The sequence below is a fragment of the Manacus candei genome, unplaced genomic scaffold (genome assembly GCF_025592945.1).
Source record: "Manacus candei isolate 608988 ecotype Guabito, Panama unplaced genomic scaffold, ASM2559294v1 h1tg000082l, whole genome shotgun sequence".
NCBI lineage: Eukaryota > Metazoa > Chordata > Aves > Passeriformes > Pipridae > Manacus > Manacus candei.
In genome coordinates, this window is record NW_026138130.1 from 878,322 (window position 1) to 893,251 (window position 14,930).

The window sequence follows — 14,930 nt, forward strand, 5'->3', positions numbered from 1 at the left end:
TGCAGCACAGTCCCGAATGGGCAGCTCTGCCATGGGATATTATCTGTGCACCAGCACTAGCATTCTGAATAATCATAAAAAACAAACAGCTGATGATGTGCCACCAGTTAGAGAAGAATTACAGTGGAATGTCATGCTGCTGGTGCTGCTGTAGATAAGTATGCTGGTGGTGCTGCAATGACGTAAAAAATACTCTTTCTAAAACCTGTCTCAAAGACGTGGTTGCTGAAAAGGAAGGGTTATGAATAACAGAGGGTTATGAATAACAGTGCAATGGTGAAGATAAGAATTTAACGTGATTTGGGCTGCTACAGTTCTTTAATGCCAGGTTTCATGTGTGATGGAATACATTATTTTTGCTAGAGGGTTAAACACTTTGTCGCTTATCTCAGCTGGCTTTTATGGATTTCCAGGTCTGCCTGCTGAGAAGTAAATTAAATATGTAGCTGCTTCTCACCTTTCCTCTGTTGCTGCACTAATAGAAGAGAATTTTTCTTGCCAGTAATACAGATGGTGATCTTCGCTCCCGAGACTTATTTTTGGGTATCAGAAAGGTTGACAGATCTGCATTATTTCCGGAAGGATTTATATTTCTGAAGAAAAGGATAATAGGCATGCTTCATTTTCTTAAAGCTATGCCTAGGCAACTGGAGGCATAGCAAAGCTACACAAACCTTATAAGCATGGCTGAAAAAGAAAGATGAACTACTTTAGGATGTCCTTGAAATATGGTGTTGGATAGGTTTTTTAACTTCACTTGGAAGGTTTGGGTCTTTTTCTGTCAAAAGTTGCCTTTTGCATGTGCTGTTCAGGATCTGTTAAATGTCAGATGGAGGTTAGGAAGCCAAGGGTAACTGTTCTATTTTTATGTATTTATAACCACCTTTTTCTTGTGTTACGATTTCTGTTGATTTTTTTAAAAATATATATCTGCAGGACAGTTAGCATATTATTTTGAAGTTATATATTACTTTAAGTGCTGTTGTGCTGTTGAAAGTATATATGAAAAGAAAAATATTTAATTAAATGCTATATGGTAGATTTTTGTTTCATTTTCCTTTATTTTTTATGCAAAAATAAATATATATAAACATGCTACTTATATGTTTGCTTGTATATGTATTTCTATAGGAATATGAATTCAAAGACAATGAGACTTAGAGATTTTTGTCTGAATTATATTTTCTGGAATAAAATACATTTAAATGAATAGAGTCACATGCTGACAGTGCCAGAGGCACAGAAATAAACAGAATTGTTTTTATTTGAAAGTGTTCCTTTCGATGAGATTATCACGATGTGCATTAGCTGCAGAGCACTGCTGAAAATTTTTCTTTGAAGAATGAGTTAATATAATGAAATTATTTAATCTTTCTTTACCTTCCTCTCTCCCTCTGCTCCCAGCCATGCCAAGTCTCCATCATGACATTTTCCAGCTGTTTTAGGACCTGTATGTACCAGCCAAGAGCAATCTATCACTGTCAGTGTTTAAAGCTGCTGTTGTTTATTTACTGCCCTAATTATGGGCCAGGTTTGCAAACTGGCTTGTTAGAAATGCCTTCTTAGGAAAATCAGTAAAAGCTCAGCAATCTTTGTTTAATTTTACTCACACTCTCCCCATTTTTTTCCTTCCCCCTCTCTCCCCCTGCTACAGGAGCCCAGTAACAAACGGGTCAAGCCGCTTTCCAGAGTCACATCCCTGGCCAATCTCATTCCTCCTGTCCGTGCCACTCCACTGAAGAGGTTCAGCCAGACACTGCAGGTAATGGCAGCAGCAGCAGATCCAACTCTGTTGGAAGGGGTATGTGGACACAGCCACAGTTTTTTTGGGTCCCTGGCAATGGGTGATGCACATAACACACACACTCCACTGTGATGTGCCAAACAAGTTCAGGCAGCTTGTGCATATCAAGTCACTCAGCTTCAAACTCACAACTCTCACCTCAAAAAAACACTTTTCTGTCCAGATGATTAATGCTTTTCAATTACCAGTAAGAAAACTATTGCACCTGTAGCGTATAGAAATGGTTTACTAAACGATTACGATTGCTTTTAAAATTTGATGAAGAGAATGTTCCATGACACTTTCTATTAATTTTGGTTGGTTTCTTTGAAAGTGTTATTTTTGGTATAGTTGGTCATGTAGGACTGCTAAATTTCCTTCTGTATAGTGAACTTTGACCTTGCCTAAACAAAAGAGTTAGTTGACAACTGGAAATTTCCAAGTCGTTTTCCAAAGCTGATGATGAAAACTAGTAAAGGGTAAGCAAATTTTAAATGCAGTTTCTGTGTTACAGATTAGGTGCATAGTATTTACCATACTTAGAGAGTAATGGAACTTTAGTTTATAAAGCATTTGTGCCTTCAGACCTAGAGACTGCGAAATATTTGGGTGCTCAACTCCTAATGGCTCTGCCGAGTGCCAGCTGGGAGCTGCAGCACTGCTGTGGGTCTGGCCTAGAAAGCCAGACTGTTTCCTCTTTAAAACAGTTTATGTAAGTAAGCACATATAAGATCTGAAGAACATTATTTAACAACCTTAATTTCTTTGAGAGGAAATTTAAAAATAACTTGAACGTATTAAAAATGTTCTAATCAAAATCAGCTAAACTAGAGCATTACTGAAGCTACCTGTTAAGGAGGAAAGAAATAAAACTTCAGAGCAGGGAGTCTTATGACAAATAAAAAGTCATGGGAAGGGACCCTATTTTTCTGTGGTGGTAATTATCTAGAAAACAGATATTACAGGGGTTTTCTAACATTGCTTTTCTTGTCTTCGGTTCCTCCAGTGTGTGAGGTGCAGACATTGGACAGAAAGCTGCTGTGCAGGGCTGGAGGAACAGCAGAATGTCTGCACAGCCCTCGGCCTGGGCTTGGGCCAGGTGTAGTCTGGCGTGACTGGAGCAGAGATGCCTGTATTCCCTGGGGTGTATAAATCTCCTCCATAGTCTGCCTCCAGGAAAAATTGGCCCTGCTCTGAAAGGGCTGCATTAGTTCCAGTGGCGAGGAGTGTGGAAAGTGAATTAATTTTTGGCTAAACTGCAGCTGAGTGAGGCGCTTCCCCTTTCCCAGCCTTACGCAGCTGTTGGCCTCATTGAGGTACCTGTGCTATTGTTCTGCAGTGAATGCCTCTGCCACTGTACACAGTGTCCAGTACAGTATTGTCTCTAATAAAGTCCTTTTAGACTATCCAAAACAACTGTCCTTTCATGTGTGTAGTAGCAGCTTCTTGAGATGAGAGCTGCATAAATGTGTTTCAGGGCAAATTTTGTCAAAAACAGGAGAGAAAATAGTGGCTTTGCAAGTCCTGCTGTTGCAAGCATTTCTGTCTTGCTCTGTTCATAATGACTATAAGAATATATTTAATTAACTGTCTGCTTCTAAGCATATTAAACAGTGATGTTATTCATACCAACCCCTCTAACTATGTGTTTGAAGGAGCTGTGTTGAGAAATCAGCTTGTGTATTCTCTAAATCCTGGATCTGAATCCATTTCCAAGTGATGAATGCTGGTGATGTCCCTCAAGACTGCCTTCATAGCTGGCTGTAAATTGACTTCTTATCTGATTTTGTCAGTAACTATAGAACAGGGACAAAAAAGACTGACCTTGTGCTCAGGTATCCCACTTGGAATTATTTAGAAACATTCTGGGAAGCACATATAGCTATTTCACTTTATTATGTATTGACATAGCTGTCATTGTGTCTTATGAACAGTTAAGAGCAGGATTTCTTTTCATGGTGTAATTTCCTGTAAAAAAAAGTAAAAAGTTTATTTTTCTTACTGGGTGAACTTTAATGTATCTTCACTGTTGTTTCAGTCAAAACTAGCGTCTCCTCTTGCATTGCTGCTTAGATCTTCCATGTCAGTAAAATGAAGTAAAGTACTATCATCACCACAACAGGCCAAATAAATGACTTCTTCCCCTGGAAGAAAACAAAACAAAGCCAACAGAACATCTATCTAAAAAGATTATTCCAACAGCATCAGTAAAAGGAATTAGAAAGTTCTGAGATTCCTTTATGGCATTTCAAACAAACCTTCTTACACATTCTTCTGAATGGAAGATACATGTAAGAGGAAAACAGTTTATTATGGATAATTTTCCTTACCTCTGTAAATGTATCTTCTATTTTATATTAATGGACTTTCAGCATGCAGGTGGAAGAGAAACATCTCTGTGTCTGGGATTCGTGTAGTATCTTTTAAGATATGTTCTTAGCAGCTTTTCATGTTTTGCATATTTTATTGATTATAGCAGTATCTGATTATTTTTGGCTATACTCAACTTTATTACAATTGTCCACTTATTTTCAATACTTTTTCCATAAGGATTCCAAGTAACAAACACATAAAGTTGTTTTGGTTTTCTTTCTGGACTTTTTTTTGTTGACTCTTTGTAGTCTTTGTTTCTGTCACACAGAGCACTGTGGAGTAGCTGACTAATACAGTGCTGTCAGCTTCATCTCTGACAGCCTGTCTGTATATCTGCAGGGTGCCTCGTACTAAGCAGGTATTCTTATTTGTTCATCCACCTGGGAAACCAGTTTATTTTATAGCTATATATTCAGTCTCTATCGAGACAGACTAATGATTGTGATGATCTGCTTGGTCTTATTCACAGCTGTGCTGTTCAGCTTAAAAGCTGAAAATAGGATCAGAAAAAGAACTCCAGCTGATGCTGAAGAGAGAAATGGAAGTCTGGCTGGCTTCCTCTGCAGCTTCAGTCTTCATCAGTGTGTCTTGAATTTAAGTAGGGAGTCCAAATTATTTTTATCTGTCTTAGGACACCGGAAATTTCTAAAAATCCCAAAGAAGAAAACTCTTTTTAACATCAGTCCTGAATGCTGGGGCTTTGATCAGTAGTGCCCTTTTCACAGCACATGAAGCTCTTTGCTTTACTGCAGCTGAAATTAAGGTTTGCTAATTGCATCAATTAACATCAGGAACACATAGACCCTTCATAGCAACAGTCTTGTAACAGCCAGGGAAAGCTGTTGCCATCAGAGAAATACAGTAAACAAAATGAGGGGTTGTGTCTGGATTCTTCCCTGGCTCCTTTAGTTTTTGGAATTATATGAAAATTTTAATCACCACAGATGGCCATAATTTTTAAAGAGTGTCTGGGACATGTTTTTTAAGGAAGCCAGAAACTAGGAAAATATTTTTAAAAGACTGTAGATGTAGAAGTGCTGTTTTGACATTCCTGCAGTTCCTTCATGGGATTCTATCACATGACTGATTTTTCTTTTCTTTTTTTTTCTTTTCCCTTCTTGGCAAGTACCAACCAAAGACACCATCAGAGAACTTGTTTTTAAAACTTTGTGGTAGAACTTCACTTTAGGGCTCTGTTCCATAAAATAAATACCCTCAGTCCTGTGCCCCTTACATTACTTTTCTCAAAGCACTGTGTGATATGAGTTTGCTGTTATGGCTGTGTGCCATTTTATAACATGATACAAGACATTGTTAAAAGGTTTACTTTAAAAATCCGTCTGTCTGGTGCTGTTCATTACAAGTGCTTTCTTCATTCAACATAAAACATTCCTTTACGAGAACACCCACCACAAAGGAACTATCTCCTGGATGGGAATGCATGGAAAGGGGCATTCCACCTTGGGGCATGGAATGTTCTGCTTAGCTGCATTCTCCTGGTGATTTATGGATGCAATGCACCTGCCTCTTTTCCCTAATCTTCTCGTTTGCCTGTGAATATAACAGGTTCCATGATTCCTTATTATAACAAGTGTAAATTAAGCATGCAGTTTCACAGGTGTTTCTGTGTCTTCTTAACTCTTGAAGGAAGACTAGCAGCTGACTTGCAGAGGTTTGGAAGGTTTGTGTGTGTGTGTTTATTTTTGAGGGGTTTGTCAATTCCAAGTGGGACTCAGAATGGCTTCTTTTAAAAGGCATGGGTTTTATTTATATAACATGTGTTCTGATATTGTAAAAACATACTGTTTTTATAGGCACTGTTTGCATTTTATGGGCTCTTCAGAGGAGAATTTTAAGTCTTATGCTTTGTATGTGGTGCTTTCAACCTGGAAATGAAGAGAATTTATTTTGTTTCAAATATTCTTACCCAAGGCAGTTGAAAGATGATTCTGTTATGTAAGGCACATTTTAAATAACAACAAAAGTGTAGAGTATTTCAACTATGTGAAATAGTTAAGGCATTTCAGAGGTAGGACCTCAAAAAGAAGCCTCTAATTTTAATGAAGGAAGAAAGAAATCTTTTCAAAATAGCACAAAATAAGAGCATGAAGTATCCATCCTTAGCCTGAACTCTTTTTAAGAGTTTACAGGCAAACAGAACTCTCAAGTCTCTCTTAAAATTGGCTTTATTGAATTTTAGGACCAGACCACATAGTAGATACAGAGATGCTGGTACCCACTGGTGGAGTTTAGAGGCTCCGGAAGTACTAATAAAGATTCCACAGTAGTAGAACCAATAGTGATTATTTCAGTTTGCTATCTGCTAGCACTGATTGTTAATGTAGTTCTTCAGCTGCTGAGCAAATGGTGTGAAAAGAACCTGGCTTGTTGCTTGTCATAAACATTAATATCTGAATATTGACATAATTTTAAGGAACAGTTTGTTCTTCTCATTTCAGTCAGCTACCCATTTCACACCTTTCTATGTGGATTAGTTTCCTGATCCATACATCTGAAGAGGCAGGATGTAACCAGTTGAAAGGGTTTCTCCATGTATCAAAACCAGTTTGGTCAGTTAGAGCATTATGGCACTAATTATTTAATCCTCTTATGGACACGTAATGATGATACCTATCAAATCCTTGATGATTGACAGTTAAAAACCAAAAGTGATGCTTTCAGGTATTAAGACACTTAGTAAGGTAAAAGGAAAGGTTTTGAAGGGAAATCTCCTTTATGAACCCTCTTTCTCCCCACCTGAGAAAAGTTTTTTTTTTTCTTAAACCTGTAATATGTGTTTAATATAATGCATACTTTCATCTGATATCTTTGAGGTGTAGGACTTACTGTTTTTCAGTACAGACATCTATGAACACTCTCACCCCTCAAAATAAATTAAAACCCAACAATTCTGTTGACTTTCAGTTGATGCACAAGACAAGTTTATCTGCCAGATTTTGCTGTCTTAGCTTTCCAGAGGTTCTATGTAACAATTAATTCTTTCTTTCAAAATTAACCAAAAAAGTATTCATAAAGTTTACTCTCTAAAATTTGCATTGATTCTAAATTTTTAAGTATCAGGGATCTAATGAGGCAGATATGTGTAATGCATGAATAATTTCTGTTTACTGAATTGAAACTCTGATCAGTTATGTTAATTTAGTGTGTTGGACCATTCTGCATTGTCTCTGTAGTTCAGTCTTGTTGCATGGTATATGAATGCATTGCATAGGTTTTGAACATGCTGAGGGCAGGACATGGACATAGTTCACTGCAGGAACTGGAGGTACTGGCCTTCCATGAAGATGTATTAAAATAATTTTTCTTACATTCCCAGTACTAAAACTCCTGTTAAGTTCAAAGTAAAAACTAATATTAGATAATATATTTATTGCACTGAACTGTGTATATAAATCCCTTAGAAAGCAAGAAAAGTGCAGCTGTTCTAACCATAACCCAAATCCCTCCCCGGATCCGCAGCGTTCCATCAGTTTCCGCAGTGACAGTCGCCCGGATCTGTTCAGTCCCCGGCCCTGGGCTCGGAATGTGCCCCCTGCCAGCACCAAACGGAGGGACAGCAAACTGTGGAGTGAGACCTTCGATGTCTGTGTCAATCACATGCTCACAGCCAAGGAAATCAAGCGGCAAGAGGTCTGTGTTGTTTTGTAACCATAAATTGCGTGTTCGAAAGTTGCCTGTAAAGTATGGAGTTGGGAATTCTAGTAGGCGTTGGGATGGCACTTGAAGCTTTCCTGCAATTAAATAGAATATCACCACTCCACTAGAAGCAGAATTCCATCCCTAGTCTTCAGGACTCAACCTATATTAGATGAATATATTCTTCATAAAAATCAGCTCGTCATATTTCCTTCATAAACGTGAAGTGACTGAGATCTGTTGTCCTGTGAGGGGCTGCATGTGTGTCCCTGTTCTGTGTGACACTTTCTGTGGTCATGGTTGATATTTTGGTGTTTCATGTTGTCCAGCAATGCTAGAGGAGCAGGAACAGGTATCCAGCAAGCGATGCATACACACAGAAATGCACCATCATTTCCCCTGTTGGAAAAGACTGTCTTTGAGGAAGTTTCCAGTGCTAGAAAGATGACATACTGATCAAAAGATGCCTTCCAAAACAAAAAGACTATGTCAGTGGTTTTAATGTGTAGTACATGACAAAGTCTAAATAGTTCATATTGCAATCAACACAGAGCTCCTACAGAAGCAAGCTTCTTTTATTTTCAAAAGAAATTTTGGGTAGTATCAACAAAGCTTATAACAATCTCTGAGAATACTTCAGGCACTGAGTCATAAATCAAACAAAAGTAGTGCCAAGCATTTCTTGTGCAGATTTTAACAATGTACAAGAATTCATAGGAAATAACTTCTGTAATTGAGAACTTCAAAGGCAGCTTATTGAAAAATAAACTGTAGACGCTGTTTGCACAGTGTAACAGTCATTGCTGTCTTGGGGCAGAAGCCAGGACTCTTGATACAGCCCAAATAAGTGAGCTGTATTCCAGGAACCAGCTACGTGGTATTAAGACATCTGGTCAAAATATAACATCAATTCAGTAAGTGGAGTATAGATTAAACAAAGATATTTTAGAATACTTGTGTCTGTTTTACAGGCAATCTTTGAACTTTCCAAAGGAGAAGAAGACCTGATAGAAGATCTGAAGTTGGCAAAAAAGGTATGTTTATTAAAAAAACCCCAAACAACCCAAAACCACAAAACACAACAAACAGTATTAATTGGTTCATAACACTTTAAAAATAATTTTTGATTTTTATAATTGCTAAGACAGTAAGGGAGGGAAGAAACCCAAAGCTTATTTCTATCTCCCCATTCTTTCTGAAACACTTAAATGTGCTGCTTTCCCCACCCCCCTAAATATGAAATCGATAATTTTAATATATGGTTATGAAACTTCAAAACATTCTTAGCAGTTGGTCTGTATTCTTAGCACTTGGTCTGTTTTTACTTACAGGGAACTTTAAATACTAATTTTTCAACTACCAGTGATATATTAATTACAGAACTCCCTTTTTTTTCTTTTCAGGCTTATCATGACCCAATGCTTAAGCTTTCCATAATGACAGAGCAAGAGCTGAACCAAATTTTTGGAACACTGGACTCCCTAATTCCTCTACATGAAGGTAAAGCTCAAACAGTCTTCATCTGCATTGCTACTACACGTAGATTTAAAGTCACCTGGTTTATTAAGTGAGGTTTCCCTTCTTTTTTCTAATGATCAGATCTTCTTAGGCGACTTCAAGAAATCAGGAAACCTGATGGATCAACAGAACACGTTGGCCACATCCTTGTGGGTTGGGTAAGGCAGAGTTCATAATCAGTTTTGGGGCTTTAGCTTGGAGCTGTAACATAGTTTTTATCAGACAAATTCCTTTTCATATCTAGCATAACATGTCAAAAATATATTCTCAGAGTTTTTTTAAAAGGTAGGGCAACTATTTAGAGATATAATGGAATATTTTCTGTTTTCAGGGATTTTCCATGAGAAGATTTAGACTAGGACGTTGTTTTAAAAGCCTTTGCTCTTCAGGAGACAAGCTGTATTTAATATACTTTAAACAAAAATGGAGAGGCAGACTAGAGTTTGTCTCATGTAGGTCAATTTAGAATCTGCCCCCATTTGTATTCTGGTTTTCTTGAAAAGTCACATTGTATAAGGGCACCCTACAGTTAGTTTTGAATGTCATTCTGTTCCAGTTGTCAAAGTTGTTTTGTTTTGGTTTTTTTTTCAGATTTAAGGCACAGTTTTGTTGTCTTAGTTTGGTTAAGGTTCTTGAGGGCAATATAGAAGTTTGACTATAGAATTTTGCATATCTAAAAAAGGCCAGGTTTGGGAGTACTCATTCCTAGGCTTTTATTTCCATTCACAATCAGGCCTCTGTATTCAACTATTGCCTGCATTAAGTAGTTCTCAGTCTTAAGTCATTGATATTTTTAATGCTTTGAAATAGTATTGGAGATCTTTAGGCACTGAGAGATGAGCAAGTGCTTCTGAATTACTGAAATTTTGAACAAGGTCTGAGGACCCTTGTAAAACTTATATATGTTGGAAATGCTATCATCAATAAATTGTGGATAAATCTCCAGCTAAAAGAGTCTCACTGTGAATTTCTGACATCCTGAATCACTTGAAACTTTCAGTAGAGCAAACTGGGCTTTGCTTCAGCTGCAGAATAATTTCTTCCTTTCCTCAGCTTCCCTGCCTGAACTCCTATGACAGCTACTGCAGCAATCAAGTAGCAGCCAAAGCTTTACTGGATCACAAGAAACAGGATCACAGAGTGCAAGATTTCCTGCAGCGCTGCTTGGAGTCTCCTTTCAGCCGCAAACTGGACCTTTGGAATTTCCTGGACATCCCAAGAAGCCGTTTGGTTAAATACCCATTGCTGCTCCGAGAAATTCTGAGACACACCCCAAATGATCATCCAGATCAGCAGCACCTTGAAGAAGCTGTGAGTTACTGTTGGGTTTGGGTTTTTTAGGAGATATAGCGCTTTTAGCTTATTAATGAGTGCTACATAAAATGCTACATAAAATACAAAAATGCAAATACTTAATATGTACACCTGAAAATAATACATGAAATATCTAGCACCACACCCCCAGGTAAAACCTATTTCAATAGCAAAGTGATACTAAAAAACAGTGACAGGATGGAAGGTGTTTTACACAGGTCTTGTCTGATCCTTGTCCATTTTGTATTTACCCTTCAGTGTTGTTTTCCACTCTAATCTAAGTGAAGGGGAGATTTCTTTTCAGGTTTTAGATCACTCAGATAAGTTTTACTCCCTGGCTTGAGATCTCACATAACCTCTGAATCTAGTAATTAACATCTGTAGGAAAGGTGCTCTGAAATTTGCTTTCATTCCGTTTTTCATTTGTAATTGTAATTCCATAATTCCTTTGTGTTGTGCTTTCTGAAGTAAAACCAGGGGAATAAATCCAAGGCTTTAAAACTTCTTCATTAATTGAAAAGGATCCAATTCAGATATTGCTAAGACTTCTGTTGTTTTCTCATGTACATACACACACACAGACACACATACACGCACACACACACACACACACATATATATATATCTATATATATACACATACATACACATTAAATTCAATAATATGTACACATACACACAAATGTGTATCTGCAAGTAAATGAGTTCACTGTAGCAGATTTGTTTGAAACACACTTGTAAAGAAATTAATAAATAAGTATGATCACTGTCCTACTGCTTTTGAATAGTATTTACATATAAGTAAAATTAGTATTTCGAGAACAAAATTTATGATTTGCCTACACTTTAATATTTTGTACCTTTTAGTATTTCTGTGCTCAAAAATGACTGCCCTGCTTTTGTTTGGAAAATCCATCTTTCAAAACACATGTACCCCACCACTGTTGTTCTGCTATTCCTTCCTCAAATCCCTTGCCCAGCTTAACTTCTTTGTTGTAATATTGGACAAGCATGGTTTAAATTCAGTGCTTGGATACTCGCATTTAGATGTAATTTATAAAATACAATATTCCCTTGTGCATATTCTGTAAGACCCAAACAAAAATCATAAATATCTCAAAGAATTCTTCTGGTTATTTCTGAAGTTTGCTTTCCTAGATAATGCCTGGCGATATCTTCTAGAAAATGTTTTAAATGCTTTCCTTCTACACTTGTATTTTTTATTGTTTCAGAAAATATAATAATTATTTTTGTTGATATTTCAATAGCCTTACATAGCTTTGTGATGATCTTTGAAGCGATTTATGTCAGAAATTGTGTATCTGCCAAGTTAAATTAGGAAACAAAAATGACTGTATGTGGTTGGCTCTTAACACTGTCCAAGGCTTATGAAGTATGTTTGTCTCCCTGGCTGGCCATCTGCTTTAAGCACCTTGGGCCAAGTTGATCCCTGATAAATCTCCTGGGATCAGCAGATTCTTGAACTACCTCTTTGGGCCAGTATGTCCCAACCCACCCCCCTGCTCCACCTCCAGTTATAAAATTGAATTTGATCCATCTGAGCAGCCTCTGATCACTGTTGGAGTTGAATAAAATCACCAGAACTCCACATCCACGTGCCCAGTTAAGGAGCTGTATTTTAAGTTTCAGAAAAATTGATATCAAAGTCCTGAAGGACTGCACAGTATAAGGATGTTCAAGATAAAGGAGAATATTTTTATAGAAAAGGCAAAGCTTTCCTTTTAACGTTTTTTAAAGTAAAAAGGCAAGAAAATTATTACTTCAATATTAGAATTGTAGGTATATGCACATAGTGGAATTGTAGAATACAATTAAATTACTGTGTTTCCAGAGGATAACTAATAATGAATAACAGCTGAGATTTTAGTGGTTTGGGCTAGTTGCATGTTTTGCAGGACAGGGATCTTGATAGTTCTGTTTCTTGTTCTCTGATGTGATGCAGCAGTTTTCAGAGAATTATTATCTATTTTAAGTAAACATTTTTAAGGTAGGTTGTTTGTCCTGTGTCATTTATTGGCACATTTCAGCTGGCAAAAATATATCTCTGATTATATTTCTTATATCTGTTTATCTTAATTCTGCCTATTTTGTTTTGTTATAAAGAGATAAATGCCAGATTTTTAAGCCATAGTGAGAAGCAATAATAAAGCCAAACTGAAGTGTCTTTGTACACTGTAGTCTGCTTAGTTCTGTTGTTACTGTTAATACTTTTATAGACTGCTCTGCAAAAGGTAATGAAAAATATACTGAAAATTACAAAATTGTAGCTACCATTCAAATTATTAGGAGATAGCTCTGAGTGTTGGACTGTCTCATTAAAGGTCCTGTGTTTGTATTGTCTTTCTGTAGATAAATATAATTCAGGGCATAGTGGCTGAAATCAACATAAAGACTGGGGAATCCGAATGCCAGTATTACAAAGAGAGACTTATTTATCTTGAAGAAGGCCAAAGGAATTCATTGATTGATAATTCACGTGCTCTGTGTTGTCATGGTGAACTGAAGAACAACAGGGGAGTGGTAAGGAATAAAAATTTTATCATAAATAGCTTTTAAAGGTATCTTCATTTTGAATGACAGCTAAAAGAGCTGTGAGCATACACAGAGAAACCTCATGCTCTAATATCTAGGAAGTTGGTAAATATTAACTGTTATATATAACACTGATCATTTTTGTTAGTAGTTAAATATCTGTATAGTGTGATAATAAGCTTATATGTATCTCTGTCTGTTGTGGGGCCTAACAATATCCTGGATAAATAGTGAATCCGATAAAACTGGAATACTTGCAGGATTATGTGTCCTATAAAGAGATGCACAAGTTGTAAAAAAATTGGACTATTCATGGATATAAAATGGGGCATCTGTTGTGAAAATATAGAATGAAGATGGGCATTTTCAATATCAAAAGACTGCCAAGGCATATTGGGAAATATTTCTGCTATAATTACTATATAATTACATGAGCTACTGGAAGATAGGACAGTGAGCTAAATGGATCTGAAGCTCTGTCTCTCTTAAACTTGCAAGCAGTGTGTTTATTTAGATTTAGAAGCAAAGAACTTGTGATTGGGAAGCAAATTTTGGCAATGAAAAACGAATTATTTCAGTGCCTGATATCAAGTGAAATGAATTTAAAATTTCAGCTTGTTTATTATTGGAAGCCACTGAAGATGGCAAAGTGTCAGGAGAAACATAATGTAAAGATGGTAACAGGTGACTTGTGCCACCTAGGAGCAAAAGTAATTTTCTGAGCTTCAAAGAGTGAATATTTCCGGTGGAGAAGCTGGTTGTGAGCAGCATGTGAATTGTAAGAAGATCACTTTTAATTGTTCATTAAAAATATCTGGATGAGTAAGATTGCTTCTTTCTTATTAACAGAGGCAGTAGAGAAAAGTTAAGTGTCAGAAAGAAGAATGTGTATAAGCATGCTGCTACTGTAGAGACAGCTTTGAAATGTTGTGCATGATTCAAGGCCTCAGCTGGGAAAGGATTATGACATAAGAAACTGAGAAGAGGACAGGAAAAATAATTCTAGAAGTTTTTAAGTTGTTGTATTTACATACTTGCATGCTGTTGTGACATGTAGTGGGAAGAATGGGATATTTATTTTGACTGTTGAAAGCTGAAGGTTATAACATGCTCGAGTTTAAATAAATCTGGTTTAATGACTCTCTAAAAAAAGGAATAATGCTTTATTATTTATTACTGTTTACCAGAAACTGCATGTCTTCCTCTTTGAAGAAGTGCTGGTGATTACACGAGCTATCACCCACAACGAGCAGCTCTGCTACCAGCTGTACCGGCAGCCCATTCCCGTCAGGGAGCTCCTGCTGGAAGATTTGCAGGATGGAGAAGTTCGGTTGGGTGGATCCATCCGCGGTGCATTCAGCAACAATGAGAGAAGTATGACCACACCTTTTTTTTATTGACTTATGTAGGATCATTATAACCTTAAGATACCTGCCAATGAGACATCAGAATGTTTTCTCTAAAATTCACATTATCCAGTATCTTGATTTTTTTGTTTCAAACTGGTTTATTATGTTGTAACTTGTTTCTTTTAGATTCTTTCTCAAAGCTCAATGTATTGATAATTTCTCCACATACCTTCTTTTGTACTGAATGGAGAAGGGGAGAATATGCAGGCTATAGTGACAAAACTGCAAAATTATAAGCAAGTGTATTTTGAAATCTTAAGCTTTAGCTATCATGCCTTTCCTTGTATTATGGAGGCATTGACTGCTATTCCAGCTTTCAGCTG

General features: G+C 36.9%; 1 protein-coding gene across 5 annotated transcripts in view; it reads left to right on the forward strand.

The window, feature by feature from the left end:
* ARHGEF3 (Rho guanine nucleotide exchange factor 3) overlaps positions 1-14,930 on the forward strand; it is a 113,195-nt gene that overhangs the window by 94,879 nt on the left and 3,386 nt on the right. For all 5 annotated transcript variants that reach the window (XM_051811561.1, XM_051811562.1, XM_051811564.1 and 2 more), the window contains 8 exons: positions 1,655-1,762; positions 7,637-7,807; positions 8,785-8,847; positions 9,217-9,313; positions 9,413-9,489; positions 10,385-10,642; positions 13,016-13,186; positions 14,386-14,572. In XM_051811561.1, coding sequence (XP_051667521.1) covers positions 1,655-1,762; positions 7,637-7,807; positions 8,785-8,847; positions 9,217-9,313; positions 9,413-9,489; positions 10,385-10,642; positions 13,016-13,186; positions 14,386-14,572 — 1,132 coding nt within the window. The remainder of the gene's footprint in view (positions 1-1,654; positions 1,763-7,636; positions 7,808-8,784; positions 8,848-9,216; positions 9,314-9,412; positions 9,490-10,384; positions 10,643-13,015; positions 13,187-14,385; positions 14,573-14,930) is intronic.